The following is a 21,049-nucleotide window of genomic DNA, read 5'->3' as shown; positions in this document are numbered from 1 at the left end:
CATTACAGTAGCATTCCTGTATGTGATGCAGTGCCGTCTAAGGGCCCGGAGATCACAGGCATCCAGTATGGTTTCCGGCCTTGACCCTTACACACAGAGATTGTTCCAGATTTTCTGAATCTTTGGATGATGTTATGCACTGTAGATGATGATAACTTCAAACTCTTTGCAATTTTTCTCAGAGAAACTCCTTTCTGATATTCCTCCACTATTTTTCGCCACAGCATTGGGGGACTTGGTGATCCTCTGCCCATCTTGACTTCTGAGAGACACTGCCACTCTGAGAGGCTCTTTTTATACCCAATCATGTTCCCAATTGACCTAATAAGTTGAAAATTGGTCCTCCAGCTGTTCCTTAAATGTACATTTAACTTTTCCGGCCTCTTAATGCTGCTACCTATCCCAACTTTTTGGAATTTGTAGCTCTCAATAAATCCAAAATGAGCCAATATTTGGCATGACATTTCAAAATGTCTCACTTTCATCATTTCATATGTTATCTATATTCTATTGTGAATAAAATATAAGTTTATGAGATTTGTAAATTATCATATTCCTTTTTTACTCACAATTTGTAAAGTGTCCCAACTTTTTTGCAGTCGAGTTTGTATTTTTGCGTTACCAAACGCAGAAATACAAAAGGTGAAATCCATTAAGAAGTTTGTGTTTTAATAGCTACATCTCATGATAGCATAGTCTAGGTCTAGGCCTTACTGTCTGTTTGTGTAAACAAGAGTGTAAAAATGCTATTTTATTATTCCACTAAAATTTAGTATAATTGATTTTAATACTGAATTAACTTATACCTCACATGCCAAACTGCTGATTTATTCATTTCAAACATGCACTTCTTTACAGCGGAGTTTATGAAAACCACGTGACGTCATCGCATACTTCCTCGAGCTTGTAGCGCAACACCGGCTAGCATGATAGCGCGAGGCTTTTAGCTTCGCTATATCAGTGAATTAAACGGTCGGTTTTACACAAACAAGCACAAATTACAGCCACACTGTTACTAAACTCAGAAAGTATATCGTATATGCAAAACAGCGAATTTCAACCAGGAAAAACCGTGTCTCGAGGTAGGACAAACATAGGCGAGCTCACATGTTCGCACAGCTCGAGCGCACTTTAATTCGTCTCTTTACTACTAATTGTTTAGTTTATCACTGACAGTCAGGCGAAATGCATGAATACGTAATGCATTTTTAGTAAATAGTCATATGCTATCTTTAAAACGCTACATAAACGCTTGTTTGATGGTTATTTAGCAGCAAGTGACCGTTAGCAGGTTGTTTGTATCAGATGTTCTGGACTTGTTATGTTGTTGTAGTTTAGAGTTAAATATCTTTTATTGTCTGAAAGCATATGTTTTTCTAAAATTTGCTTTAGTAAGTCAAGAAACTTCTGGAAAGGTGGGGTGTGCATGACAGCTGGGTCTCAGTTGAGGCCTGTGTATAAGCTGACACAGTTTTCCTTCTTGTTGACATGGTTTATTACTGGATTTCATGTGTTCCGTGGCAGACAGCAGATTATTTATTTGTACTTTCTGCATGGTTATCATTGCTTTCTAGCGTACTACAGACAGTATGGAAGAACAACCAAACAATAACATAGAGGTGACTGTGAAAACCCTAGACTCCCAGAGTAGGAGTTACACAGTTCAGGCGCAGGTAAGCTGGAGTTTTCTTATTGTGCACATTGTCACATGTACTTTATAATGATGAGTTAGCGTACTGCATTTGACCACAATTTAAGGCAAATGACAGGTCATGTGACCACATGGCAAAGATAGAAGTCTACTGTCTGCCAGTTGTCTTTTGAATTGACAGCTTCTTGTTTCGCTTCGTAGATGACGGTGAAAGAGTTCAAGGAGCACATATCACCTTCTGTTGGAATTCCTGTTGACAAACAAAGACTCATTTACCAGGGCAGAGTACTTCAAGATGAGAAAACCCTAGCAGAGTACAGTGAGTTGATTTGTATAAAATCAGCAGTTTCAAAATCCTTCGAGGGAACTCCGTTGACATTGTGTATATGATTCCATCGAAAGCAAGTTCAGTTGAATTACAAAGCAAAACGACATATTTATGCATTTCAGCATGTGCTTTTGAATAACATCCCCTTTTTGCAGTCTTGTGACTTTTCTGTACTTGTCCCTGTTCATCCATCTCTGTCTAGATGTGGATGGAAAAGTAATACACCTGGTAGAGCGGGCTCCACCACAGACCACCCAACAGGGCTCAGACTCGGGTGGCGTACCAGGGTCCTCTGGCGCGGCACAGGGAGGAAATCAGAACCCAAACTCAACCAGTAGCTCTCAAGGGATCCCTCTTGGGCCTACGCATGACCGCAATGCCAATAGCTATGTTATGCTTGGTACTTTTAATGTTCCGGTAAACATAATGGATCCTCAGCAAATTCAGGTGGAGATTTTTTTTTTGACTTCGTGTAACTTGTATTGCTTGATTTTGGTACTTTTTTGCGTAATGTATTCGTTTTTCTTAGATGTCCATTCAGCAGATGATGACAGGCCTGGGAGACAGTGCAAGAAATCCACGTGTCAGTACCAACACGGGGGTGAGGACCATTGTGATCTAAAGAGAGCCCTTTTGTAGTGGTGGCATTTGCATGCAAAATAAGCAAATTCATGTTTTTATTCAAAAAGGATGCGATAAATTGATCAAATGTGAGGGTAAAAACGTATAGAGTGTTACAGAGAGTTCTATTTCAGAGAAATGTTGTTCTTTGGAATTTTATGATGCCAGATATTCCTGAAAAAATAAATGCATCAAGATTTCCACAAAAAAATATTAAGTAGTAGAACAGTTTTCAATATTGATAATAATAATAAAACATTTCTTGAGCAACAACCCAACATATAAGAATGATATCTGAGTGATCATGTGACGCTGAAGACTGGTGTGATGGACCCTTTTAACAAGACTGTGATGACGCGTTTAATAGTCATCAGCATCGTAAATCATAGGAAGTTTTACATTTTTGTATTTTTATAACACTGTTCTTTTTATTATGTCACCTTTACATCAAATTACCAGAAATGAATTATGTTGAATTACCAACACTAATGCGAGGGTGTTTCTAATGCAGCGTCTTTGGGAGGGAAGGTAAATTTGACATTGTTCTCTCTTCTGACTGCCGTTATCAGTCTCTTTAAAAAAAAAAATTTTCCTTTTATTGAATGTCATGAAAACACTATCGTGGAGTTTTTTCTTTTTTTATTTGTGCAAATGGGAATTAAAAAATAAATTTGGGGTACTCTCCTGCGTCAAGTAAACCCAACTATGCTGACTTCCTCTGCTGAGAAACCCAGAAATGTCAAAAAGGTCCATGATGCTGAATGTAGCTTTAGTATCAGAGAAATAAATAACGTGTTAAAATCTATTAAAATAAACTTATTTTAAATTGTAATGTGTCATAATATTGCTGTTCTTTATTTATAAAAAAAAACCAGCCAACCTTGGCTAGCTGTTTTTTTTCTTCTTTTTAATAAAAAAAAACCCAGTATGCATAAAAAAAACTGTATGCAAATGCATTAATATATATATATATATATATATATATATATATATATATATATATATATATATATATATATATATGTAAGTATATGTATTAATTTATGCATTTAGCAGATGCTTTTATCCAAAGCGACTTATAGCACTTATTGAGCGACTTGTAGCTCAAGTGGTAAAGCATTGCATTAGCAAGCGAAAGGTTGGGGGTTTGAATCCCAGGTATCGCATGTTAGGAAAATGCAATCTAAGTGAATGCAATCTAAGTCATTTTGGATAAAAGCATCTGCTAAATGCTTTAATTTAATCCCTGGGAATCGAACCCACAACCTTGTGCTGCTAATGCGATGCTCTACCACTTAAGCAGTGTATATATATATATATTAGGGGTGTAACGGTTCACAAAATTCACGGTTCGGTTCGATACGATACACTGATGTCACGGTTCGATTCGGTACGTTTTAGATACAGCAAAATGTAAAAACATCTCAACTTTTCAGAATGCCGCAAGCGCACCGCGGGTCATGTGACAAGAACTAACCAATCAGCTTCATCCTTTCCCGTTACAACGTTGAAAGCTCAGCCAAGATGAAGGAACAGCTGATCATAGTTGTATATGGATTGCAATTTTGAAATAAATTTAGTAGCAGAGCCTACTGCAAGCGATTCTTAGAGCTGCTTATCCATTTATCCTTTGCTGAAATTTCCGCGTCTTCATGGAGAGAGCAGAACGTCATTGTTGCTTAGCAAAGGCAGATGCCTCAGGGGCGCTTCTGCCCGAGCGCTTTGGAAAGGAGGAGAAAGACGCGGCTAGCGTTTTCCACGCGTTTTTAGGCACGATATGTGAACGGCCCCTAAGGCGCTCGCTTACTCAGCACGCGCTGAAGGCTCGTTGCAAAATGTCTAATGCATTTAACAGACCAGAAATAGAAGATCCTCCAATAACCAACAGGTCTGGTGTTTGGGTGCACTTTGGATTCCCTGTAAGCTATAATGGTGATGACAGAATGAATGGTAAATAGTAAGGTCTCATATCCGCGGCTATAATGTAAATGTAACGCAAGTCTACCAATCGCCGAGGTGATGTCTTTTGCACTGTTTGAGTCAGTCGGAAATGTCTGTCTAAATGCTGCGGGGATAGTTTGTTGCGTGTATATTTCTCCTTTTTTTCGTCTTTTCCCAGATACTGACACACTAAGGTGATGTCGGCGTAAATGAGTTTACATGTTTCAAGTATTCCCGCTGGTGTTTTTTTTTTTATTCCCGCTGGTGTACCCTATTGTCATAGCAGATGCGACCGTTGTTTTTTTATCCACCACTCTCTTGCCATCACCATTATAGCTTACAGGGAATCCAAAGTGCACCCAAACACCAGACCTGTTGGTTATTGGAGGATCTTCTATTTCTGGTCTGTTAAACGCACTGGTCACCGCGTACCGTGCATGAACTGCTCGCTCACTCAGCGCGTACTGAGTGAGCGAGCGCCTGACTGAGTAGCCTAACATAAACATATAAGTTGGTGTTTTAGTCTTCTTCGGGGGTGTCAGGGGCGTTGCCTGTTACGTCGTTTTGGGTTATTGGGCTACCTTGTTGAACGCATATCATTATATTTCACTTTTTTTTTTTTATATAATTAATTAGTTAAACGAACCGTTCGATACATAATGCGTACTGCGTACCGAACCTAAAGCCTCGTACCGAACGGTTCAATACAATTACGCGCATCGTTACACCCCTTATATATATATATATATATATATATATATATATATATATATATATATATATATATATATATATATAAGACAAATGCAGCCATTTAAATGTATAGAAATAAATGACATATATGCAGTAATTTCCATTCAGTAATTACATATAATTCTTTCTTCCAGACCAGTGGCTCTGTGAATGTTCAGATTGATTTGGACCAGTCATTGCAAAGTGAGCCCAGACTGCGGCTGCTATTGGCTGAGAACTTGCTGAGAGACACCAATGCTGTGATCCAGAGACTGGAGGTAAACAATATTGCTGAGAATTACTTGGCTTGTTTCTTACAGTGGTATCAGGAAGACATAAATGTGCATATACATTGCTTATTGATTATACCTTCATTTCTGCCTTCTTTCACAGGGGCAGCTCGAGGATGGCTCAGCATCCCAGGAGGACTCTGCACCTCCACCCACCTCCTCCACTTCCACTCCATCTCCTACTGTACAACCCATGGACACTTCTCCTCCACCGTCAAGTACCCCACCATCCTCTTCCTCCTCCACCCAGACTGAGGGTGCTCCACCCCCTCCTGCGGGCCTCAGGTAGGAGCGGTTATAATTAGAATTTAATTATTTGCTTTATATAATAAATCTTAATATATCTTTCTATTTTCCAATGAAGTTTTAGGGAATAATTAATCAAAAAATTAACACAAAATGAGAAATGATTGTTTTATAGTTGAACAGTGTTGTTGTATGTAAAACATCTGCATAATGATTCTTTAAAAAGTCTCTTTTGGTGTTCCATGTTGAAAATAAAACATCACATGGGTTTGGAATGGCTTGAGTATGATGACACAATAATTCATTTTTGGATTTATTGTGCCTTAAGTGGCTTTGTTTTGCTAAGCCTTTTTTGCTCTTATCGAACCATGCTTTTAATTAAATTGAAGTAAATGGAAGTTATCAGTCCAGAATATAAATCAAGTTAAAATAAGGACTAACCATCTTGCATAGGGCAGTCATAATGTCTCATAATGTCTGTCATGATTTTAGTCGTTGTTTATTTTTGTTAATAAACCATCTTTTTAAAGATAGTAAAGGTTAAAAAAGGTTATTTAAACACATCGGGGCATTTTATAGGTGTTTTTTTTTAATAAGTCCATGAATGTCCAGAATGACTGTTTAGTGTTGATTTACTCTAAATCTGATAAAGGTTCGTAGGTAAGCCTTTAGTGCTGTGAATAGAAAATTTGGTGGTTTACAAAGTAAGTTTTTGGAAGACTTACAGCTAGGAAATGATGATACATACAATATGACAGTGTGACAATATTTTTCTGGCCTCAGCCCTATGATAACAACTAATAAATATACAATTCCATTTTTGGTTATATCTTTAATGTTCCTAAAACTATGACTGTACTAAATGTACTAAATCCATTTAAAGGTACACTCCATTTTTTATTTTCCGTCAGTCTTAGTATATGATGTAACTGCAGAAGAGTTGAGTTTTAAATAGGAAAAATATAAATATATATCTGGATATTTTTGAGCGAGATGCTAACAGTCTAATCAGATTCAGTGATCTGTGCTAAGCTAAAAGTGCTACCAGAGATTGGATGAACGGATTAGAAAATGGTATAACTCAACTGTTTAACTCTAGGGGAGTTGGAAAATGAGCCTATTTGCAAAGAGAGTGGAGTGTTCCTTTAAATCACCAGTGAATTGCCACATGAAAGATAGATTCTGTTTCTTTCAGAAGAATGACTAACAAATTGGAACAGAAATGTGTGTTTCTGTCTTTAAGTTTCATAAACACCTGACTACAATGTTCCTTTTGTCTCATTTTTTACCTTTTGGTTTGGCCCAATAATGAAATTTGTGGGAAATGTACAGACACTTTTAAATCAACCGCCTACAATGTGAGGTGAAACAGAGGGAGTTAAACCGGGAGATTGAGTTTCGCTATTGAAGGAGTAGGCATGACTTCAGTTCAGTCTACCTTAGACATTGTTGACATTTGACATCAGGTTAAGAAATGTGGATTTGACACTTTGAGTAACCTCACTGCATTAGGAAACTAACAACTCACTGTTTATTATGCTCTATAATTCTATTTAGGTATATGTTAAACAATTTACATGATAAATGTATCTACAGTATCATATGAAAATGTAGGGTCACTAAGAGTTTTTTTATGTTTTTGAAAGAAGTCTCCTTTGTTTGCCAAGGCTGCATTTATTTTAACAGATATACAGTGAAAACATTAATATTTGAAATTATTACAATTTAAAAATCATTTAAAAATCTGATTTGGTCCTCAATAAACATTTCTTATAAATTTTGCAAACAGTTTTATAATTCATGAAAGGAGTATTCAAAAGAAAAGTGTATATATTTTTTTTATAACAACATGACAATGATTAATACTGACCCCGAACCTTTGAATGGTAAAAAATATATAACATCATAAATTATAAGTTGTTATAAGCTATCTTGATGGTAGTTTTATATATTAACTGGTTCTCTAATTTTCATGTTTCCTCCCTTGGTAAACAATGGTTTTCTTGTCCAATTGAGACATTTACTCCAAAGCTTGTGATTTTATCAAAAACCAGAGCAGATTATAAAACAGTACATGAAATTCATTTGCTGTGTATCCTAAAAAGGGAAAGTCCTTTGTGGCCAAAACCGTTTGTTGTACTGTAGATTTTAAATACACTGAGCACTTTACTTTTTGGACTTTGTTACAATAAAAAAATATATTGCTAGCATCTTGGCATGAAATCCTTTTTTGGATACAGAGCAAATTAATAATAATAATAATAAAAAAAAAATGTGTGCTCTTTTTGGAAGTATTTATGGCTTGAAATCATGTCACATGTGGATTGAAAAGAGTGCAGGATCCTCAATTTGTGTTGTTGTTGATATAATACAATACATACAATAACACTCCATGCAGATGATGAGTCACATTTTCTTGGTTTCATGTGCATTTAGTCTGCACGGATGCTTAAATCCATCAGTGGGAGTTTATCTATAATAGGAAGTCTTTGCCTAGCCACTGAAAAGCGAAGCTCCCACTACTGTATCCTACTCAGTTTTAAAAGTCAGAGAAACCACCATTCTTACCACTAATGACTTGGTTTTCAAGTGTCAAACTAAAGGTTATTTTTAGTGTAAGCCATCTTGTTTCGTTGACTAAGCAGCGTCTGTTCTGTTTGATTAATTCACATTCATACTTAACCATACTCTACTTCAAATGCTCTTACACAGGAATCTATGAACCGGGTAGCAGTTTATGTATACCTATGTTTTCCTTTCAATATAATGAGTGTATTAAAGTGATGTCCTATCGTTCAGTGTTTGATGCAAGTTGCATTTGGAAACATTGATTTATGATGATCCTGTTGCTGTCTTCCCATCAGCCATCCAAGCCCAGCTGAAATGGTAGAGATGTTAACAGAGCTGAGGAGAGTGGAGGAGAGACTCCAGCCCTTCATTCAGAGAGCTCACCTCATTCTAGAGGCAGCCACAACTGCAGACTACAACAACAATGTAAGAAGCCCACTCGCCATAAATGTTTTTTTCTCTCACCATAAATGTAGAGTTCAGGCGCCAAAATTACTTTGATGTGAATGCAAATTCATTTTGGAAGTGAGGCTATGATAAGTCATTCAGCCAATATATTTTCAGTAGGCCGAACATGAAAAATGAGTTGAAATAATAAGATAAGCGATGCTATCATATATCAGTATTGTAGTGATACATTGTTTCAAGTGATACTGCCTAAACAGTTCAGATCCTATAGCTTAGAATTGATTCTTCTATTCAGCAAGGGATGCTATATTGATCGAAGGTGACAGTAAAGATGTTTTAAAATTTAAACAAATATTTAAATTTCCATTTATTAAAGAATCCCGAAAAAAGTATCATAGTTTCCAAAACAATATTAAGCAGCACAGCTGTTTTTAAAAAACAGGAAAATATCTTACCGACCCCAAACTGTATGGTATTGTATATGGCAAAAATATGGCATAATAATAACTTTAAAAGTTTCTTAATTTTATAGTTGTTATAATTGGCATTTGTGCATAATTTCATTAAATGTTAAATATTTGTATCAGCTTTTTTCTTTGTGAACAACAGACCCAAGAGAGGGATGAGGACCAACGCATTCTTAACCTCGTGGGGGAGGCCCTCCGTCTCTTGGGAAATGCCCTGGTTGCCCTGAGCGACTTACGGTGTAACCTCCTGAGCAACCCTCCTCGACACCTGCATGTTATCCGCCCCATGTCCCACTACACCTCCTCTGTGCTTACTCCAGGGGGCGTGCATCACCTTCCAGCGCAGGTAAGGATGTGGTCAGAGGCTCGTGCAGTGGGAAGCATGCACTGCATAACCCTGAAAGTGAAAGTTTGTAGAGTTCTTCAAAAATAAGTACTGAGGTGTTTTTGGTAGAGGTATATTTTCCAGAGATGCTAGAAATACTGAGAAAACAGGGACTTTAATGGTAGTTTGTTGAAGTAGGCCTATTTAAAACAAAACAATTAACTTTTAACATTCTGCAGTTGAATCTTGGAACTACTGTGACCATGTCAGCCAATGGCAGACCAGCAGCTGATGGTCAGCCTCAGTCTACTGGCCAATCAGATCAGCAAGGCCAGGGACCAACACCTGCCAGTCAGACTGGTCCAGCCAATCAGCAGAGTGGACCGCCAGGGCCTAGAGTCATCCGGATCAGTCATCAGACCATGGAGCCTGTAGTGATGATGCAAATGAACATTGATGGTGGGTTTCTTTTGTATTTGTGTGCAAGGGGTTTAACTATTTTTCCTATTTGAATTTAAATCACTTGTTTAATATGTTACAGACTCTGGCAATGCTGCACAGACAAATGGTCAACAGAATGCTGCTGGTACTGGACAGCCTGGTTAGTCTTTTTTCTGAAATACATCCCCATAGAGGCAATTAAAATATTCACTTTATATTATGAATAGACTTTTAAGTTATAAGGAGGTAAATGATCATAACATATTGGATGTGAGTATTTACATTAGTTAGTGTATTTCGCATATATGAATTGTAAGAAAATATAGACAACATACAGATTTTAAATATATATATAAAGTAAAATAATTAAAAGCAATATAGTTATAAAAATGATAATAGCATGTTAATATTTTGTCTGATCTTCACCAAGATGAGCATGTGTTTATATGATACACATTTGCGTGTTGCAGGTGCCCCCCCTACTGTTCAGATTCCAGGTCTACCTCCAGAATTCATGCAAGCCATTGTGCATCAAGTCACTCAGCAAGCCATGGCAATGGCAAACGCTGCCTCTACTGGCCAGCAGGGGCAACAGACCACCCCTCCTGCAGCAAATGTTGGCACTGGCTCCACTCCACCCCCCATGCCCCCTTACCCACCTCAGGCCAGAGTGGTTTTCACCAGACCCTCCTTTACTCACAGGATGACCAGCCCCACTTTCACCCCGCGGGGAGCTACTATCAACCTCAGAACAGCTGTTCCACCGATGATGGGCCAACAGCCGGGACAGGTGAATGAAATTCCCATGATTTTTCTGGAATGTAGAGGTGTAAATGCCAGACAGGAATAAATGTTTCACCACATTAAGGTATGAATTGTGAAATGAATTTTGAAAAAAAAAATTAAGAACTCTATATATGCCAAGCCTACATATTTCCTCTAAAATCTCTTAAAGGATTATATGATGCGATTTCAAGTTTTCCTGTCTCTTTGGAGAGTTATATACTGATTTTGCACAGATTAACTCCCTGAAGTTGCAAACAGTAAAGTCTCAAAACCAAAGAGATATTCTTCATCAAAGTTAAGGCAATGCGCTGCACTGGAAGTTGTGGTTTGCTGAATTCAGAAGCAGTCATGCATTATGATCAGTTTTTACAGAAGTCCTCAGTGCTCAGACTTGTTCATTGGGTGTTGGTTTCATACAGATATGTGTGTTTTTCTCCGCAGGCTGGACAGTTCCCTCCTGCTGCTTTGAATCAGATGATTGGTGGACTGGTCGGCCAGCTTCTGTCAGGGGCTGCAGGTCAGATGGGTACAGTTGCATAAAACTTGAATTTGTAGTAATATATGTACTGATTTTTTTTAAATTGATAACATATGAGTTCTGAGATATTTTAGTTGATAACTGAAATGTGGATCAGCTCAAATGACTGACGTGCTTGATATTCTCTTAAAATTTTATGCAATACATTTTACTATATAAATGCATCATTCATTCATTCATTCAATACTGATGTAAAATGCTTCTGATTAGGGTATAGTATAATATATTTTACTGTTCTCTGCATCCACAGCCAGCCAAACCACCACATCATCCTCTCAAACATTCACCTTCTCCACATCTACTTCCACAAGCACTCCATCCACCACCACGACCACCACAAGTGGTTCTGGGTCCACGCAGTCTAATAGTACCAGTACCAGCACTCCCCAACCTGGATCTTCACCGCCACCTCTTCAGGAGAATCCTTTAGGGGGAAACCTGGAGCAGTTGTTGGGGTCTCTACTGGGTGGAGCTGTTGCCACAGGAGGCCAGGGTCCTTCTATAACAGTCACCATGCCTGGGGTCCCTACCTTTATCCAGGGGGTCACAGACTTCATGCAGGTGAATAGCCTACTTAGGCTTTATAGACTTTTTTTCCAGATTTTATTATTACAATAATATCATTTTTCAAACATAGAATTACAGAGGATTTATTTTGGTGGTTGTTCAGTTAATAAATATACACACTGTATGCTGTAGAGTAAAGCAAGCAAAAATAAATTTGTTTTTTTGCATCTCTGTCATCAGGCTTCCCAACCACTTTTCTCTCAGCCTCCTGGGGGACAGCCTCAAACCTCGACCCCTACCGCTCCCACTGCCCCACCAAACTCAGCCCCCACTCCTGGGGTCGCCACAGCCAATGAAGGTCTGAACCCTGAGCTCTTCACTGGGATAGTGCAGGGCGTCCTGTCCACCATGATGGGTTCTCTGGGTACCCCTCAAAACGAAACCGAGAGCATCGCTCAGTTCATCCAGAGGCTCTCCCAAACTAGCAACATCTTCACCCCTGGTACTGGAGACGCTATGGGTGAGCTCTTTTGGGTTAATAAGTTTCTTTTAGTTCTTTTCTTTCTTTCTTTCAGTAAAATGAGGAAACTAAAAAACCTGTATACATTTTTAGGTTTCTTCGGTGATCTTTTGGCTTTGGTTTGTCAGAACTTCTCCATGGTGGACATGGTGCTGTTGCTCCATGGGCAGCACCACCCACTGGGTCGTATCCAACCCCATCTCGCTCAGTTCTTCACTGAGCATTTCCTGCAAGGCCGTGAGCCCACAGAGGCCAACATCACCGTAAGTTGCTCTTTAGCAGTGCCAGAGGGCTCTGATTCCCAATGCTGGTGCTGGAATACCCCCCAAAACTGCAAAATCTTGTATGCCTTCCTGATCAAACACATACCTAATTAGACTAATCAGTTCATTACTAGAGACTCCAAAACCTGAAATGGGTTTTGATACATAAGGGAAACATGCAAAATGTTGAGAAACGGCAATCTAAAATATTTACAGTGACCTTCAAATAAGCCCCAAAAAACATAACTGTGATGGAGTGCCCTAAATAGCCTGAATAATCCATTTCTTGTGTCCAAACTTTTCTTTAAGCCGTGTTGCCCATCCTTTGCTCTCTTATTGGCTATAGCTCATTGTAACACCGGACACCATGTGATGTTGTGTGGACCGACTGTTACGGATATTTGTTTGGCATCAGCGAGGCATCGGTTGAGGCCACAGCGACCCTCTGATTTGTCCTTGAGCACTACACACATAGATTGCAGAGCATTGATCACCCAATGATTTTCCCCAATCACAGCCCAACCTCTCGGCATTAAATCGAGCTTAAAATCCTGTAGTGTGAACCTGGCTCTACTAACCCTGACAAGAATATACAACTTCAACATTAACACTTCAACTATACTGCAATAAAGCTCAAAGCATGATATTTACATTATTCAATGCCGCATACAAGATGTAATTGCTGGCAGCAGTCAAAGAATGTACACAGAGCATTGTGCATTATCTTTCAGCTTGCACGCAGTCCACAGAATTATTGTAGGAAAGAAATTAACACAAATAGCCAGATTTAACTTTTTCTGGTAGTTTGCGATCTCTGCATTAAAGACATATCAGAACTATACCTCCCCGGTACAGTCCCTTGTCTGATTCTTCACTTTCTCCCCTCTTTCTGTTTCTATTTCCATCTCTTCATCTTATTTTTTCTTTCTGTTTTTATAGGCAGCTGCTGATGACTTAATTGCAGAACTCGAGGAATACATCACAGAAAGTTTTGTAAGAATCCCTGAATCCTTTCTTGACTCCTTAAAAACTATGAAAAGCATCTGTGACTGATCCCTCAGTTAGTAACAAGCACTGTAAAATTTTAAGTGGAAGTCTACACACTACCATACACCATTCACTACCATTCAAAAGTTTTGGGTCTTTAAGAAAAATAAATTCAGTTTTGAATATATTACAATGGAAAGATGTTCAATATTTGTATATTGTAATAATTCACAATATTTCCATTTTTAATATATTTTAATCAAATAAATTCAGACTTTGAGAGAATAAGAGACTTGTTTGTAAATTTGTTATAAAAAAATCTTACCGACCCTAAACCTTTGACCTGTAGTGTAGATTTTACATTGGTACCACATATCCTGAATAACTTAGATAACACATTTGTATGGGGTAATTAATATAATCACTAATGCAAGCTGAATTTTAAACACTCTGGAATGTTTTGTGCCTAGACTTCCGGTGTGGGTGAATTACTGCAAACATAATATGATTTTATATGATATGAAGTCAAAGCATGACAAAGATGATGTTGCTTTGCTTAAAGTAAATAAAAGCACTTTTTTCACACAGTGGAACTGATGCAAATTTGAGATTTATGCTTCCTGTCCATCCCATCTAGTCATCCATCGCAGTCCGTGATGGGGTGGATATCACCCAGACGAACCGGGCTTTTCTCAGACAGCAACTTGCAGGCATCGCCACCCACATTCTGCACTGCACCGGTATGTCTAGACGATGTGATGAGTCTCTATTTAAATTCATAAATTATTGTAAAATATTAGCTTGCAGTTTGCTTCTTATATCATGTTGAGGGCTCCATAAGAATGCAGTAGTTACTCACACACATAAAAACATGAAATAATTTAAATGTGCATTTATTTCATCAGATCAAACGTTTGGACCTCGGCTCCTGCAGCTGTGTAACCGTGCACTCTTTGAGTGTCTGGCCCTCAACCTTTACTGTCTAAACGGAGAACAAAGTGCCCTTACTGCCGTCATCAATCACCGAATTGTTAGTATCCAAAACATCTGACGTCTGACTCCTACACCCTATTTCGTCTTGGTTATTCTTTTATTGATCATCCTACAACTGCTCACAGTAAATAAAATTGCGGAGGAGACATTTCCATGTTGGCGGGTGCTTGCGTTGATGCAGGAAACTTAGCAATTAATGATAAAGGTGTTAGGGGTAAGATCGGGTTTCGCAGTCATGGAAAACCTAAAAATATTAGGGGATATTAAAATAGTTATTAAAATGTAAAGGAAAATTAAAAATGAATGTGTATATTAAAAAAAAAATTATTAGCCCATCATATCTCATATGAGGAAAGTGTATGTATATATATATATATATATATATATATATATATATATATATATATATATATATATATATATATATATATATATATATATATATATATATTTGTGTGTATGTGTGTATATATATATATATATATATATATATATATATATATATATATATATATATATAATTTGTGTGTATGTATATATGTGTATGTATGTATGTACGTATGTATATATGTATGTATATGTATACATCTATGAATTAACATGAATTTACATGTCTCCTCTCTATTAGAGGACAATGTCAGCTGAGGTTAACCCTAGTCTGGTGAACTGGTTAACCAGTATGATGACCATGAGGCTGCAAGTGATACTAGAGCACATCCCCATCACAGAGGAACAGATCACTCATTACATCATCCGCACACAGGTTTGTCTCCATACATTTTGCATAGAATTATTATATATTTTTTCAGATTCCACCAGTTATGAAAGTTGGTTAGTGTGAAGTGCTGGGTGTTTGCATTGTCAAGATGGTCTTAGTTAACATACTGTGACCAGTTTTTAGATTGAATATGGCCTGTTCATTCTATTTAGCCAATAAAGGGATCATTCGCCCAAAAATGAGAATTAGCCCATGATTAGATTAGACCTTACTGAAGGTCTGAAATCTATGGCAGCTTTCATTGTCCAAGATCCGCACATGATGCCGTTTGACCGTCATGTCAAAAAACCAATCACAGTTAGTTTCATTCATTGTCATGTTTCGAGGCGTGGAAATGTCACCACGATAACAGACCAGTAAAACTCTTGGACATATTTTAAAGATTCTATGCCACTTTAAACATTTTACATACTTTTGAATATCCAGTGTTTAATTGATCCTGATAAGCACTAGTCGTCACAGTTGTAAACACGGCATCTTTCTTCTTTCGTGAGGGGGTTTGGCGCCACGGTATCTTTGTTTCCAGGTGGAATGTTAAAGAACGCGACACACACGTCTCCTGGCAATGCTGTAGAATCTGATGACGACTTCGACACTCCTGAAGTGTTTCCGCTTTTGTGTCCCATATGCATCAGACATTTAGCCAACGGTCTTTGGGCGAGACGTCTGAGGCTGAGACTAGCCCATGATTTACTCACCCTCAGGGCATTCTATGCACATATGATATTACTCTTTCAGACGAACACAATCGCAGTTATATTTAAAAATGTCCTGGCTCTTGCAAGCTGTATAATGGCAGTGAATGGTGCCCCTGTTTTTGAAGCCGAAAAAAGTGCATCCATCCATCATAAAACTACTCCTACTACACGGCTCCGGGTGCCATGCACGAGTGTAAGAAAAATATAGATTTTATTTTTTATTTTAAACCGTAATCTCCAGCTTCTGGTCACTCCAGCAGGTGACTTCATGAAAAGCACAACGTGAGCTCCGAGAAGAGAGTGACAAACGGGGAAGCACAGAGGAGAAAGCAAATTGTGGTTGCAGAAAAAGCCAGTTGTGCATTTGGATTTCCGAATCGGAATGCAAATAATTTTTATATAATACTGTTGTCAAAGATGCCATTTGAAGCTAAAAGCAGACATTTAAATGGATAAACTATATATGAAACATTTTATGATTACCCTACTTTAAAGCATAAATTAGATTTGAATAATATAGGTCTGTATAATATTCACATAGTGGACATAGTTGTATTAGCCCTACAGTTAAATCAGAAAAATACTATTTAAACCTAAAACATTATTCATTACATTTACCTATTTTATCTCTCGATTTGTTTTTCTTGTAAATGCAAATTTATTTCCTAGTTGAAACTTTATAACTTAGTTCAACTCAACAATTGCAAGTTTGTCAAATCTGAGGGAAAAAAGCCAGAAGTGTGGGAAGATTATAAACTCATGATTCTGAGCCAAGGGAAAAAGAGAATGACGAGTTGATTTTTCTTTACCAGAATTATCAGGAATTTCAGAATTCAAAGAAAATCTGAATCTTTAAATATAAGCTCAAAATTAGCTTTTAATTTCATGGCTTGCATAGACTGCTACGTTAAAACTGGCATTTTCTGCCACCAGATAGGCTCCGCCCACAAAAAATGTCATAACTGTTTGCAAACACTGAAATTGGTCTATACAGTTTGGAAGAGCCTGGACAATTTTTAATAAAACTCCCATTAGATTTGTCCAAAAGAGAAATGTCAAATACACCTAGGATGCCGTAAGGGTGAGTAAATCCCTATGAGCAACCTCTGTGTAAAAAAAAACAAAAAAAAGTAAAATATAGTTAATGTAAAAAGGGTTGTAATAATTCATGCATCTGGAATAAATTGAACCCATGACCTTGGTTTAGCTAGAACAAATTTCTAGCATTCATCTACAAGAACATGCAGTGGGGGAAAAAATCAGGTGCTAGCATACTTTTTTTTTTATTCTATTTAAATGTTAAGTTCCACTCATGGAGGTTACATGGCTCTCAAATGATATGTTGCATTGCCTTAAAATGCATATCTATGTGTTCTCAGAGTGAAGAATCAGTAGAGAGGTCCATACAAGATCCTGAGCCTCAGAATATGGAGGTAAATAAACATAAAAGCATTTGATGCTGATTTACGGATTTACAATGAAATGCAGTTGCTTTGGTCATTGAAGACTGGACATGTACGTAATTTGCCTTAGGTGTTTAACAGTGTTCTCATGTACTGTATGGTCTCATATATAACGTCTCCCATACATGGTTCAGATGGGGGACAGTCTCTCTCCAACACCTGCTACTACAGCAGAAGAAGCTCTTGCCTCCTCCCAAGAAGCAGGAGCAGTGGGAGGTCCAGCTAGGGAAGGAGAGGGAGCTATTGGAGGAGAGGAAACCGGAAGTGACGCTGAAGCCTGGGCAGCTGTGTTGCCTCCCGTCAGTATTTTTTTTCCTACATTGCATAAACAATGTTTCCACCAAAACATTTTGGGAAATATGACGTACTCGAGGCATCTGTTGTTATCACGTTTTGATGGTCAGATCATGGAATGCGAGATTCAATGTTCTTCTGAGTGTTGTTTGATTTGCTTTGTTGTTTGTAGGAGTGGGTTCCTATTATCAGACAAGATCAGATCAGTCAGAGGAAGATCAAGGCCCAGCCTCCTCTCTCTGATGCATATCTGCTTGGAATGCCTGCAAAGCGCAGGAAGGTAAATATTCAGTTTCATGCAGTTACATGTTAACATTGAGACGTCTTTAGCCCGATCCGGATGGTAATTGTTTCTCATGTGGATGTCTGTAAAAATAAATGTACATATCACCTCAGTGATAAAACGTATGGATTCTGATGGCGATCTATTCACAGAGGAGGGAGTCAGTTATGTGATCCTACCAGCCTGAGAACGTGCTAGTCACATGACCAGTCACATAATTGTCTGCTCTAAATAAAATAAATTTTATATACAAAATGTATTCTTATTATTGTTTAAAATGGAAAAAAAAAACATATATAAGTCGCACTGGACTATAAGTCGCATTTATTTAGAACCAAGAGAAACATTACCGTCTATAGCCGCGAGAGGACGCTCTATGTCTTCAGTGTAGACTACAGGAGCACTGAGCAGCATAGAGCCCCCTCTCGCGGCTGTAGACGCTAATGTTTTCTCTTGGTTCATTTCTCTCGGTTCATGTCAAATTAATTTTGATAAATAAGTCGCACCTGACTATAAGTCGCAGGACCAGCCAAACTATGAAAAAAGTGTGACTTATAGTCCAGAAAATACAGTATGTAAAATGTATTTTTATTGTTGCAAGCATATTTTATCATATATAATCCTATTTATTATTTTTATTATTTAAATCTCCTGTTTAAAAAGATGCACTAGTTGTATATAATTATATACAATATAATTATGTATCCTATATATCATTTTATAATACACATTTTAAAACCGTACTGCATACCCGCTACTGCCATAATAAAGAACGCTTCGAATGATTGCGTGCTTTTCTTCTCGTTCTGCTCCCAGTCGCTGTGAGCAGTTAAGAAGTATTGTTCTTTTAAATACTTGTCAGCATTTCAGAAATAAATATTGAAGTACAACAGGTAATGAACCTTACAGTGTTTGGGAGTGCTCAAAAAGGGTTTAAGCACTGAATTTTGAATCGATTTATTCTTGTAAACACAGAGATGTGGATTCGGACGGCAATTAAATCACGACTACCCCTTGTAAATGGTGAAAATTACTTACATCCCCCTGAGAAACATTTATCGTCCGAATAGGGCTTTTATATACATTCAGATTGGTTTGCCTTTCCTAAAGCATCACAGTAAACATTTTTTTTTCTTATCGTGTCTCCTCTAGATGGTAAAGAGTGATGGGCCCAAACTTTCACTCTCTGAGGCAGTAAGTCAAGCCGCCAAGTCAGCTGGTGTTATGCCCATCTCAGTTCCCAACGCCCTACAAGGAGATTTAGAAAAACCAGAACTTCAAGAAGCATACAGTGAACAGGTAGTTAGTGTGAAAACGTGTTTTCATATTATGCCTTTAAATATTTATTTTTTTATATTTTATTTTAGTTACAATTTTTTTTTTAAATATATTTTTAGTTAAATATAATAAGGTTGATTTGTATTGTGTTCTTAATATACAAAAATTTCAGTATTAGGGTGTATTCACACCTGTTTTGTTTGGTTTGGTTCGATTAAATTTAACTCAAGTTTTTTTCACCCCTCTTTTCGGCAGGTGTGAATGTTAAGTTATTTTATTGCTAAGAACAGTTGTGGTTATTGAGTCAACATGAATACAGTAATCTCACTCTGGTGCGGACCTAACAACCGCACCGAGACCCAGCTGAAGAGGTGGTCTCGGTCCGGCTCCAAACTAACTCTGGCACGCTTGAGAATTACTGTCCAACAAATGGATGACCTTTTAGCACACGTGTGGTTTTGTTTTGGTTCACTTGCAAAAAGGGCAGTGTGATAGTGAACCACACCAAAAAAATAAAAATCAACATTGTATTTGGTCTGGACCAAAGCAGGAGAACTAGCAGACTATCCTGGTGTGAATACACCCTTAGTTACCTATAAACTTTAAATACACACAAAACATGGAGCATTTCCAGAAACATACATTCCACCTGTAGAAATTTGTATTTTGTTATTATATATAGCTTTTTTTTTTTAATTGCATTTAAAAAAAAAATATATATATATATATATATATATCTATCTATATATATATATATATATATCTATCTATCTAACAGGTGTTATGTTGTTTTTTATCAGCTGAAAAGCGACATCAAGAAACGAGTAAAGGAGGACCCAGATTACAATTCCAGACGGTTTCCTAACACACATCAAGTATTTCCTCCAGACTCATAACTTTTGTACCTGCCAGCTTACATGTTCACCTCAGCCCTGTTCCTTTTGTGGGGCATGTGTTTTATTTGCACAGTTATGTGTTGTCAGATGACTTCACACCCCACATTTCTGTCTATACTTTTTAATCGACTGAATATCTGCTTGCTGATCCCAAACAGCAGATGTGCTGTTGTACGTGTTGGTCATGTGAGGCTGGAGGTTCTGAGTGTGATCTGCATACTGAACATCTGATAAGTGTCTTTTCCTGGTCAATATAGGCACCTGTGTGTTAAGTGTCTGTCTTTGATCATGTGTGGCTGGTTGGTGCAGTTTGCTGTCTGCACACTGAACATCTGATAAGTGTCTTTTCCTGGAGTCAGGCACATGTGTGTTAAGAGTTTGTCTTTAAGCCACCTGCCAGCATGCTGTATCGGAACTGTTGTGTTTTTATGATTCAGTCTGATTAATAACAGTATTTTAAGTTGTAACTGAATCCAGAGGAAAGTCATGATGAGAACAGAAGAGATAATGTAGAAAGTTACATTATTGCAATTATTGCAGATTCTGTTGTTTAAAGCTTTATTGCATATTTAATATTTTGGTTTGCCTTTCACCTCTACCATGGTTCTGCTATGGCTTTATCTATGATAAATTGCTAAAAAAATAATAAAAACGATGTCATTTGGAACCATGAATGTAAAATGCCTGAAATTAAACAATTTTGCACCGGTTATTGAATATAGTTTTTTTTGTTGTTGTTGTCAAATC

The 21,049-nt window shown here is 37.5% G+C and overlaps 1 protein-coding gene across 3 annotated transcripts; it reads left to right on the top strand.

Moving 5' to 3' along the window:
- The first annotated feature begins 887 nt into the window (after positions 1-887).
- LOC128028953 (large proline-rich protein BAG6-like) lies at positions 888-21,012 on the top strand. Of its 3 annotated transcripts, none has more exons than XM_052616344.1 (25): positions 888-1,082; positions 1,575-1,673; positions 1,853-1,970; positions 2,182-2,426; positions 2,509-2,580; positions 5,429-5,551; positions 5,667-5,848; positions 8,674-8,803; positions 9,395-9,598; positions 9,817-10,036; positions 10,119-10,178; positions 10,489-10,808; positions 11,246-11,321; positions 11,593-11,903; positions 12,090-12,369; positions 12,463-12,632; positions 13,572-13,625; positions 14,257-14,359; positions 14,525-14,649; positions 15,241-15,375; positions 17,468-17,521; positions 17,686-17,850; positions 18,018-18,125; positions 19,281-19,427; positions 20,207-21,012. In XM_052616344.1, exons 2-25 carry the CDS (start codon positions 1,590-1,592, stop codon positions 20,300-20,302), a joined length of 3,582 nt encoding a protein of 1,193 aa, XP_052472304.1. In that variant the 5' UTR covers positions 888-1,082; positions 1,575-1,589; the 3' UTR covers positions 20,303-21,012. The 3 variants fall into 3 exon arrangements, with proteins under 3 accessions (XP_052472304.1, XP_052472302.1, XP_052472303.1); XM_052616342.1 differs by having other exon boundaries at positions 11,246-11,330; XM_052616343.1 differs by having other exon boundaries at positions 950-972; positions 11,246-11,330.
- Positions 21,013-21,049: the final 37 nt, after the last annotated feature.

This window comes from Carassius gibelio, chromosome A15, assembly GCF_023724105.1.
Source record: "Carassius gibelio isolate Cgi1373 ecotype wild population from Czech Republic chromosome A15, carGib1.2-hapl.c, whole genome shotgun sequence".
Taxonomy (NCBI): domain Eukaryota; kingdom Metazoa; phylum Chordata; class Actinopteri; order Cypriniformes; family Cyprinidae; genus Carassius; species Carassius gibelio.
This window is presented reverse-complemented; position numbering and strand designations above follow the sequence as displayed.

Bases quoted from the DNA above. Each gene is read 5' to 3' on its own strand.
- LOC128028953 (XM_052616342.1), top strand. From the start codon at position 1,590: ATGGAAGAACAACCAAACAATAACATAGAGGTGACTGTGAAAACCCTA. The intron at 14,360-14,524 runs GTATGTCTAGAC...TTATTTCATCAG, and splicing joins CCACATTCTGCACTGCACCG to ATCAAACGTTTGGACCTCGG. The intron at 18,126-19,280 runs GTAAATATTCAG...TGTCTCCTCTAG, and splicing joins TGCCTGCAAAGCGCAGGAAG to ATGGTAAAGAGTGATGGGCC.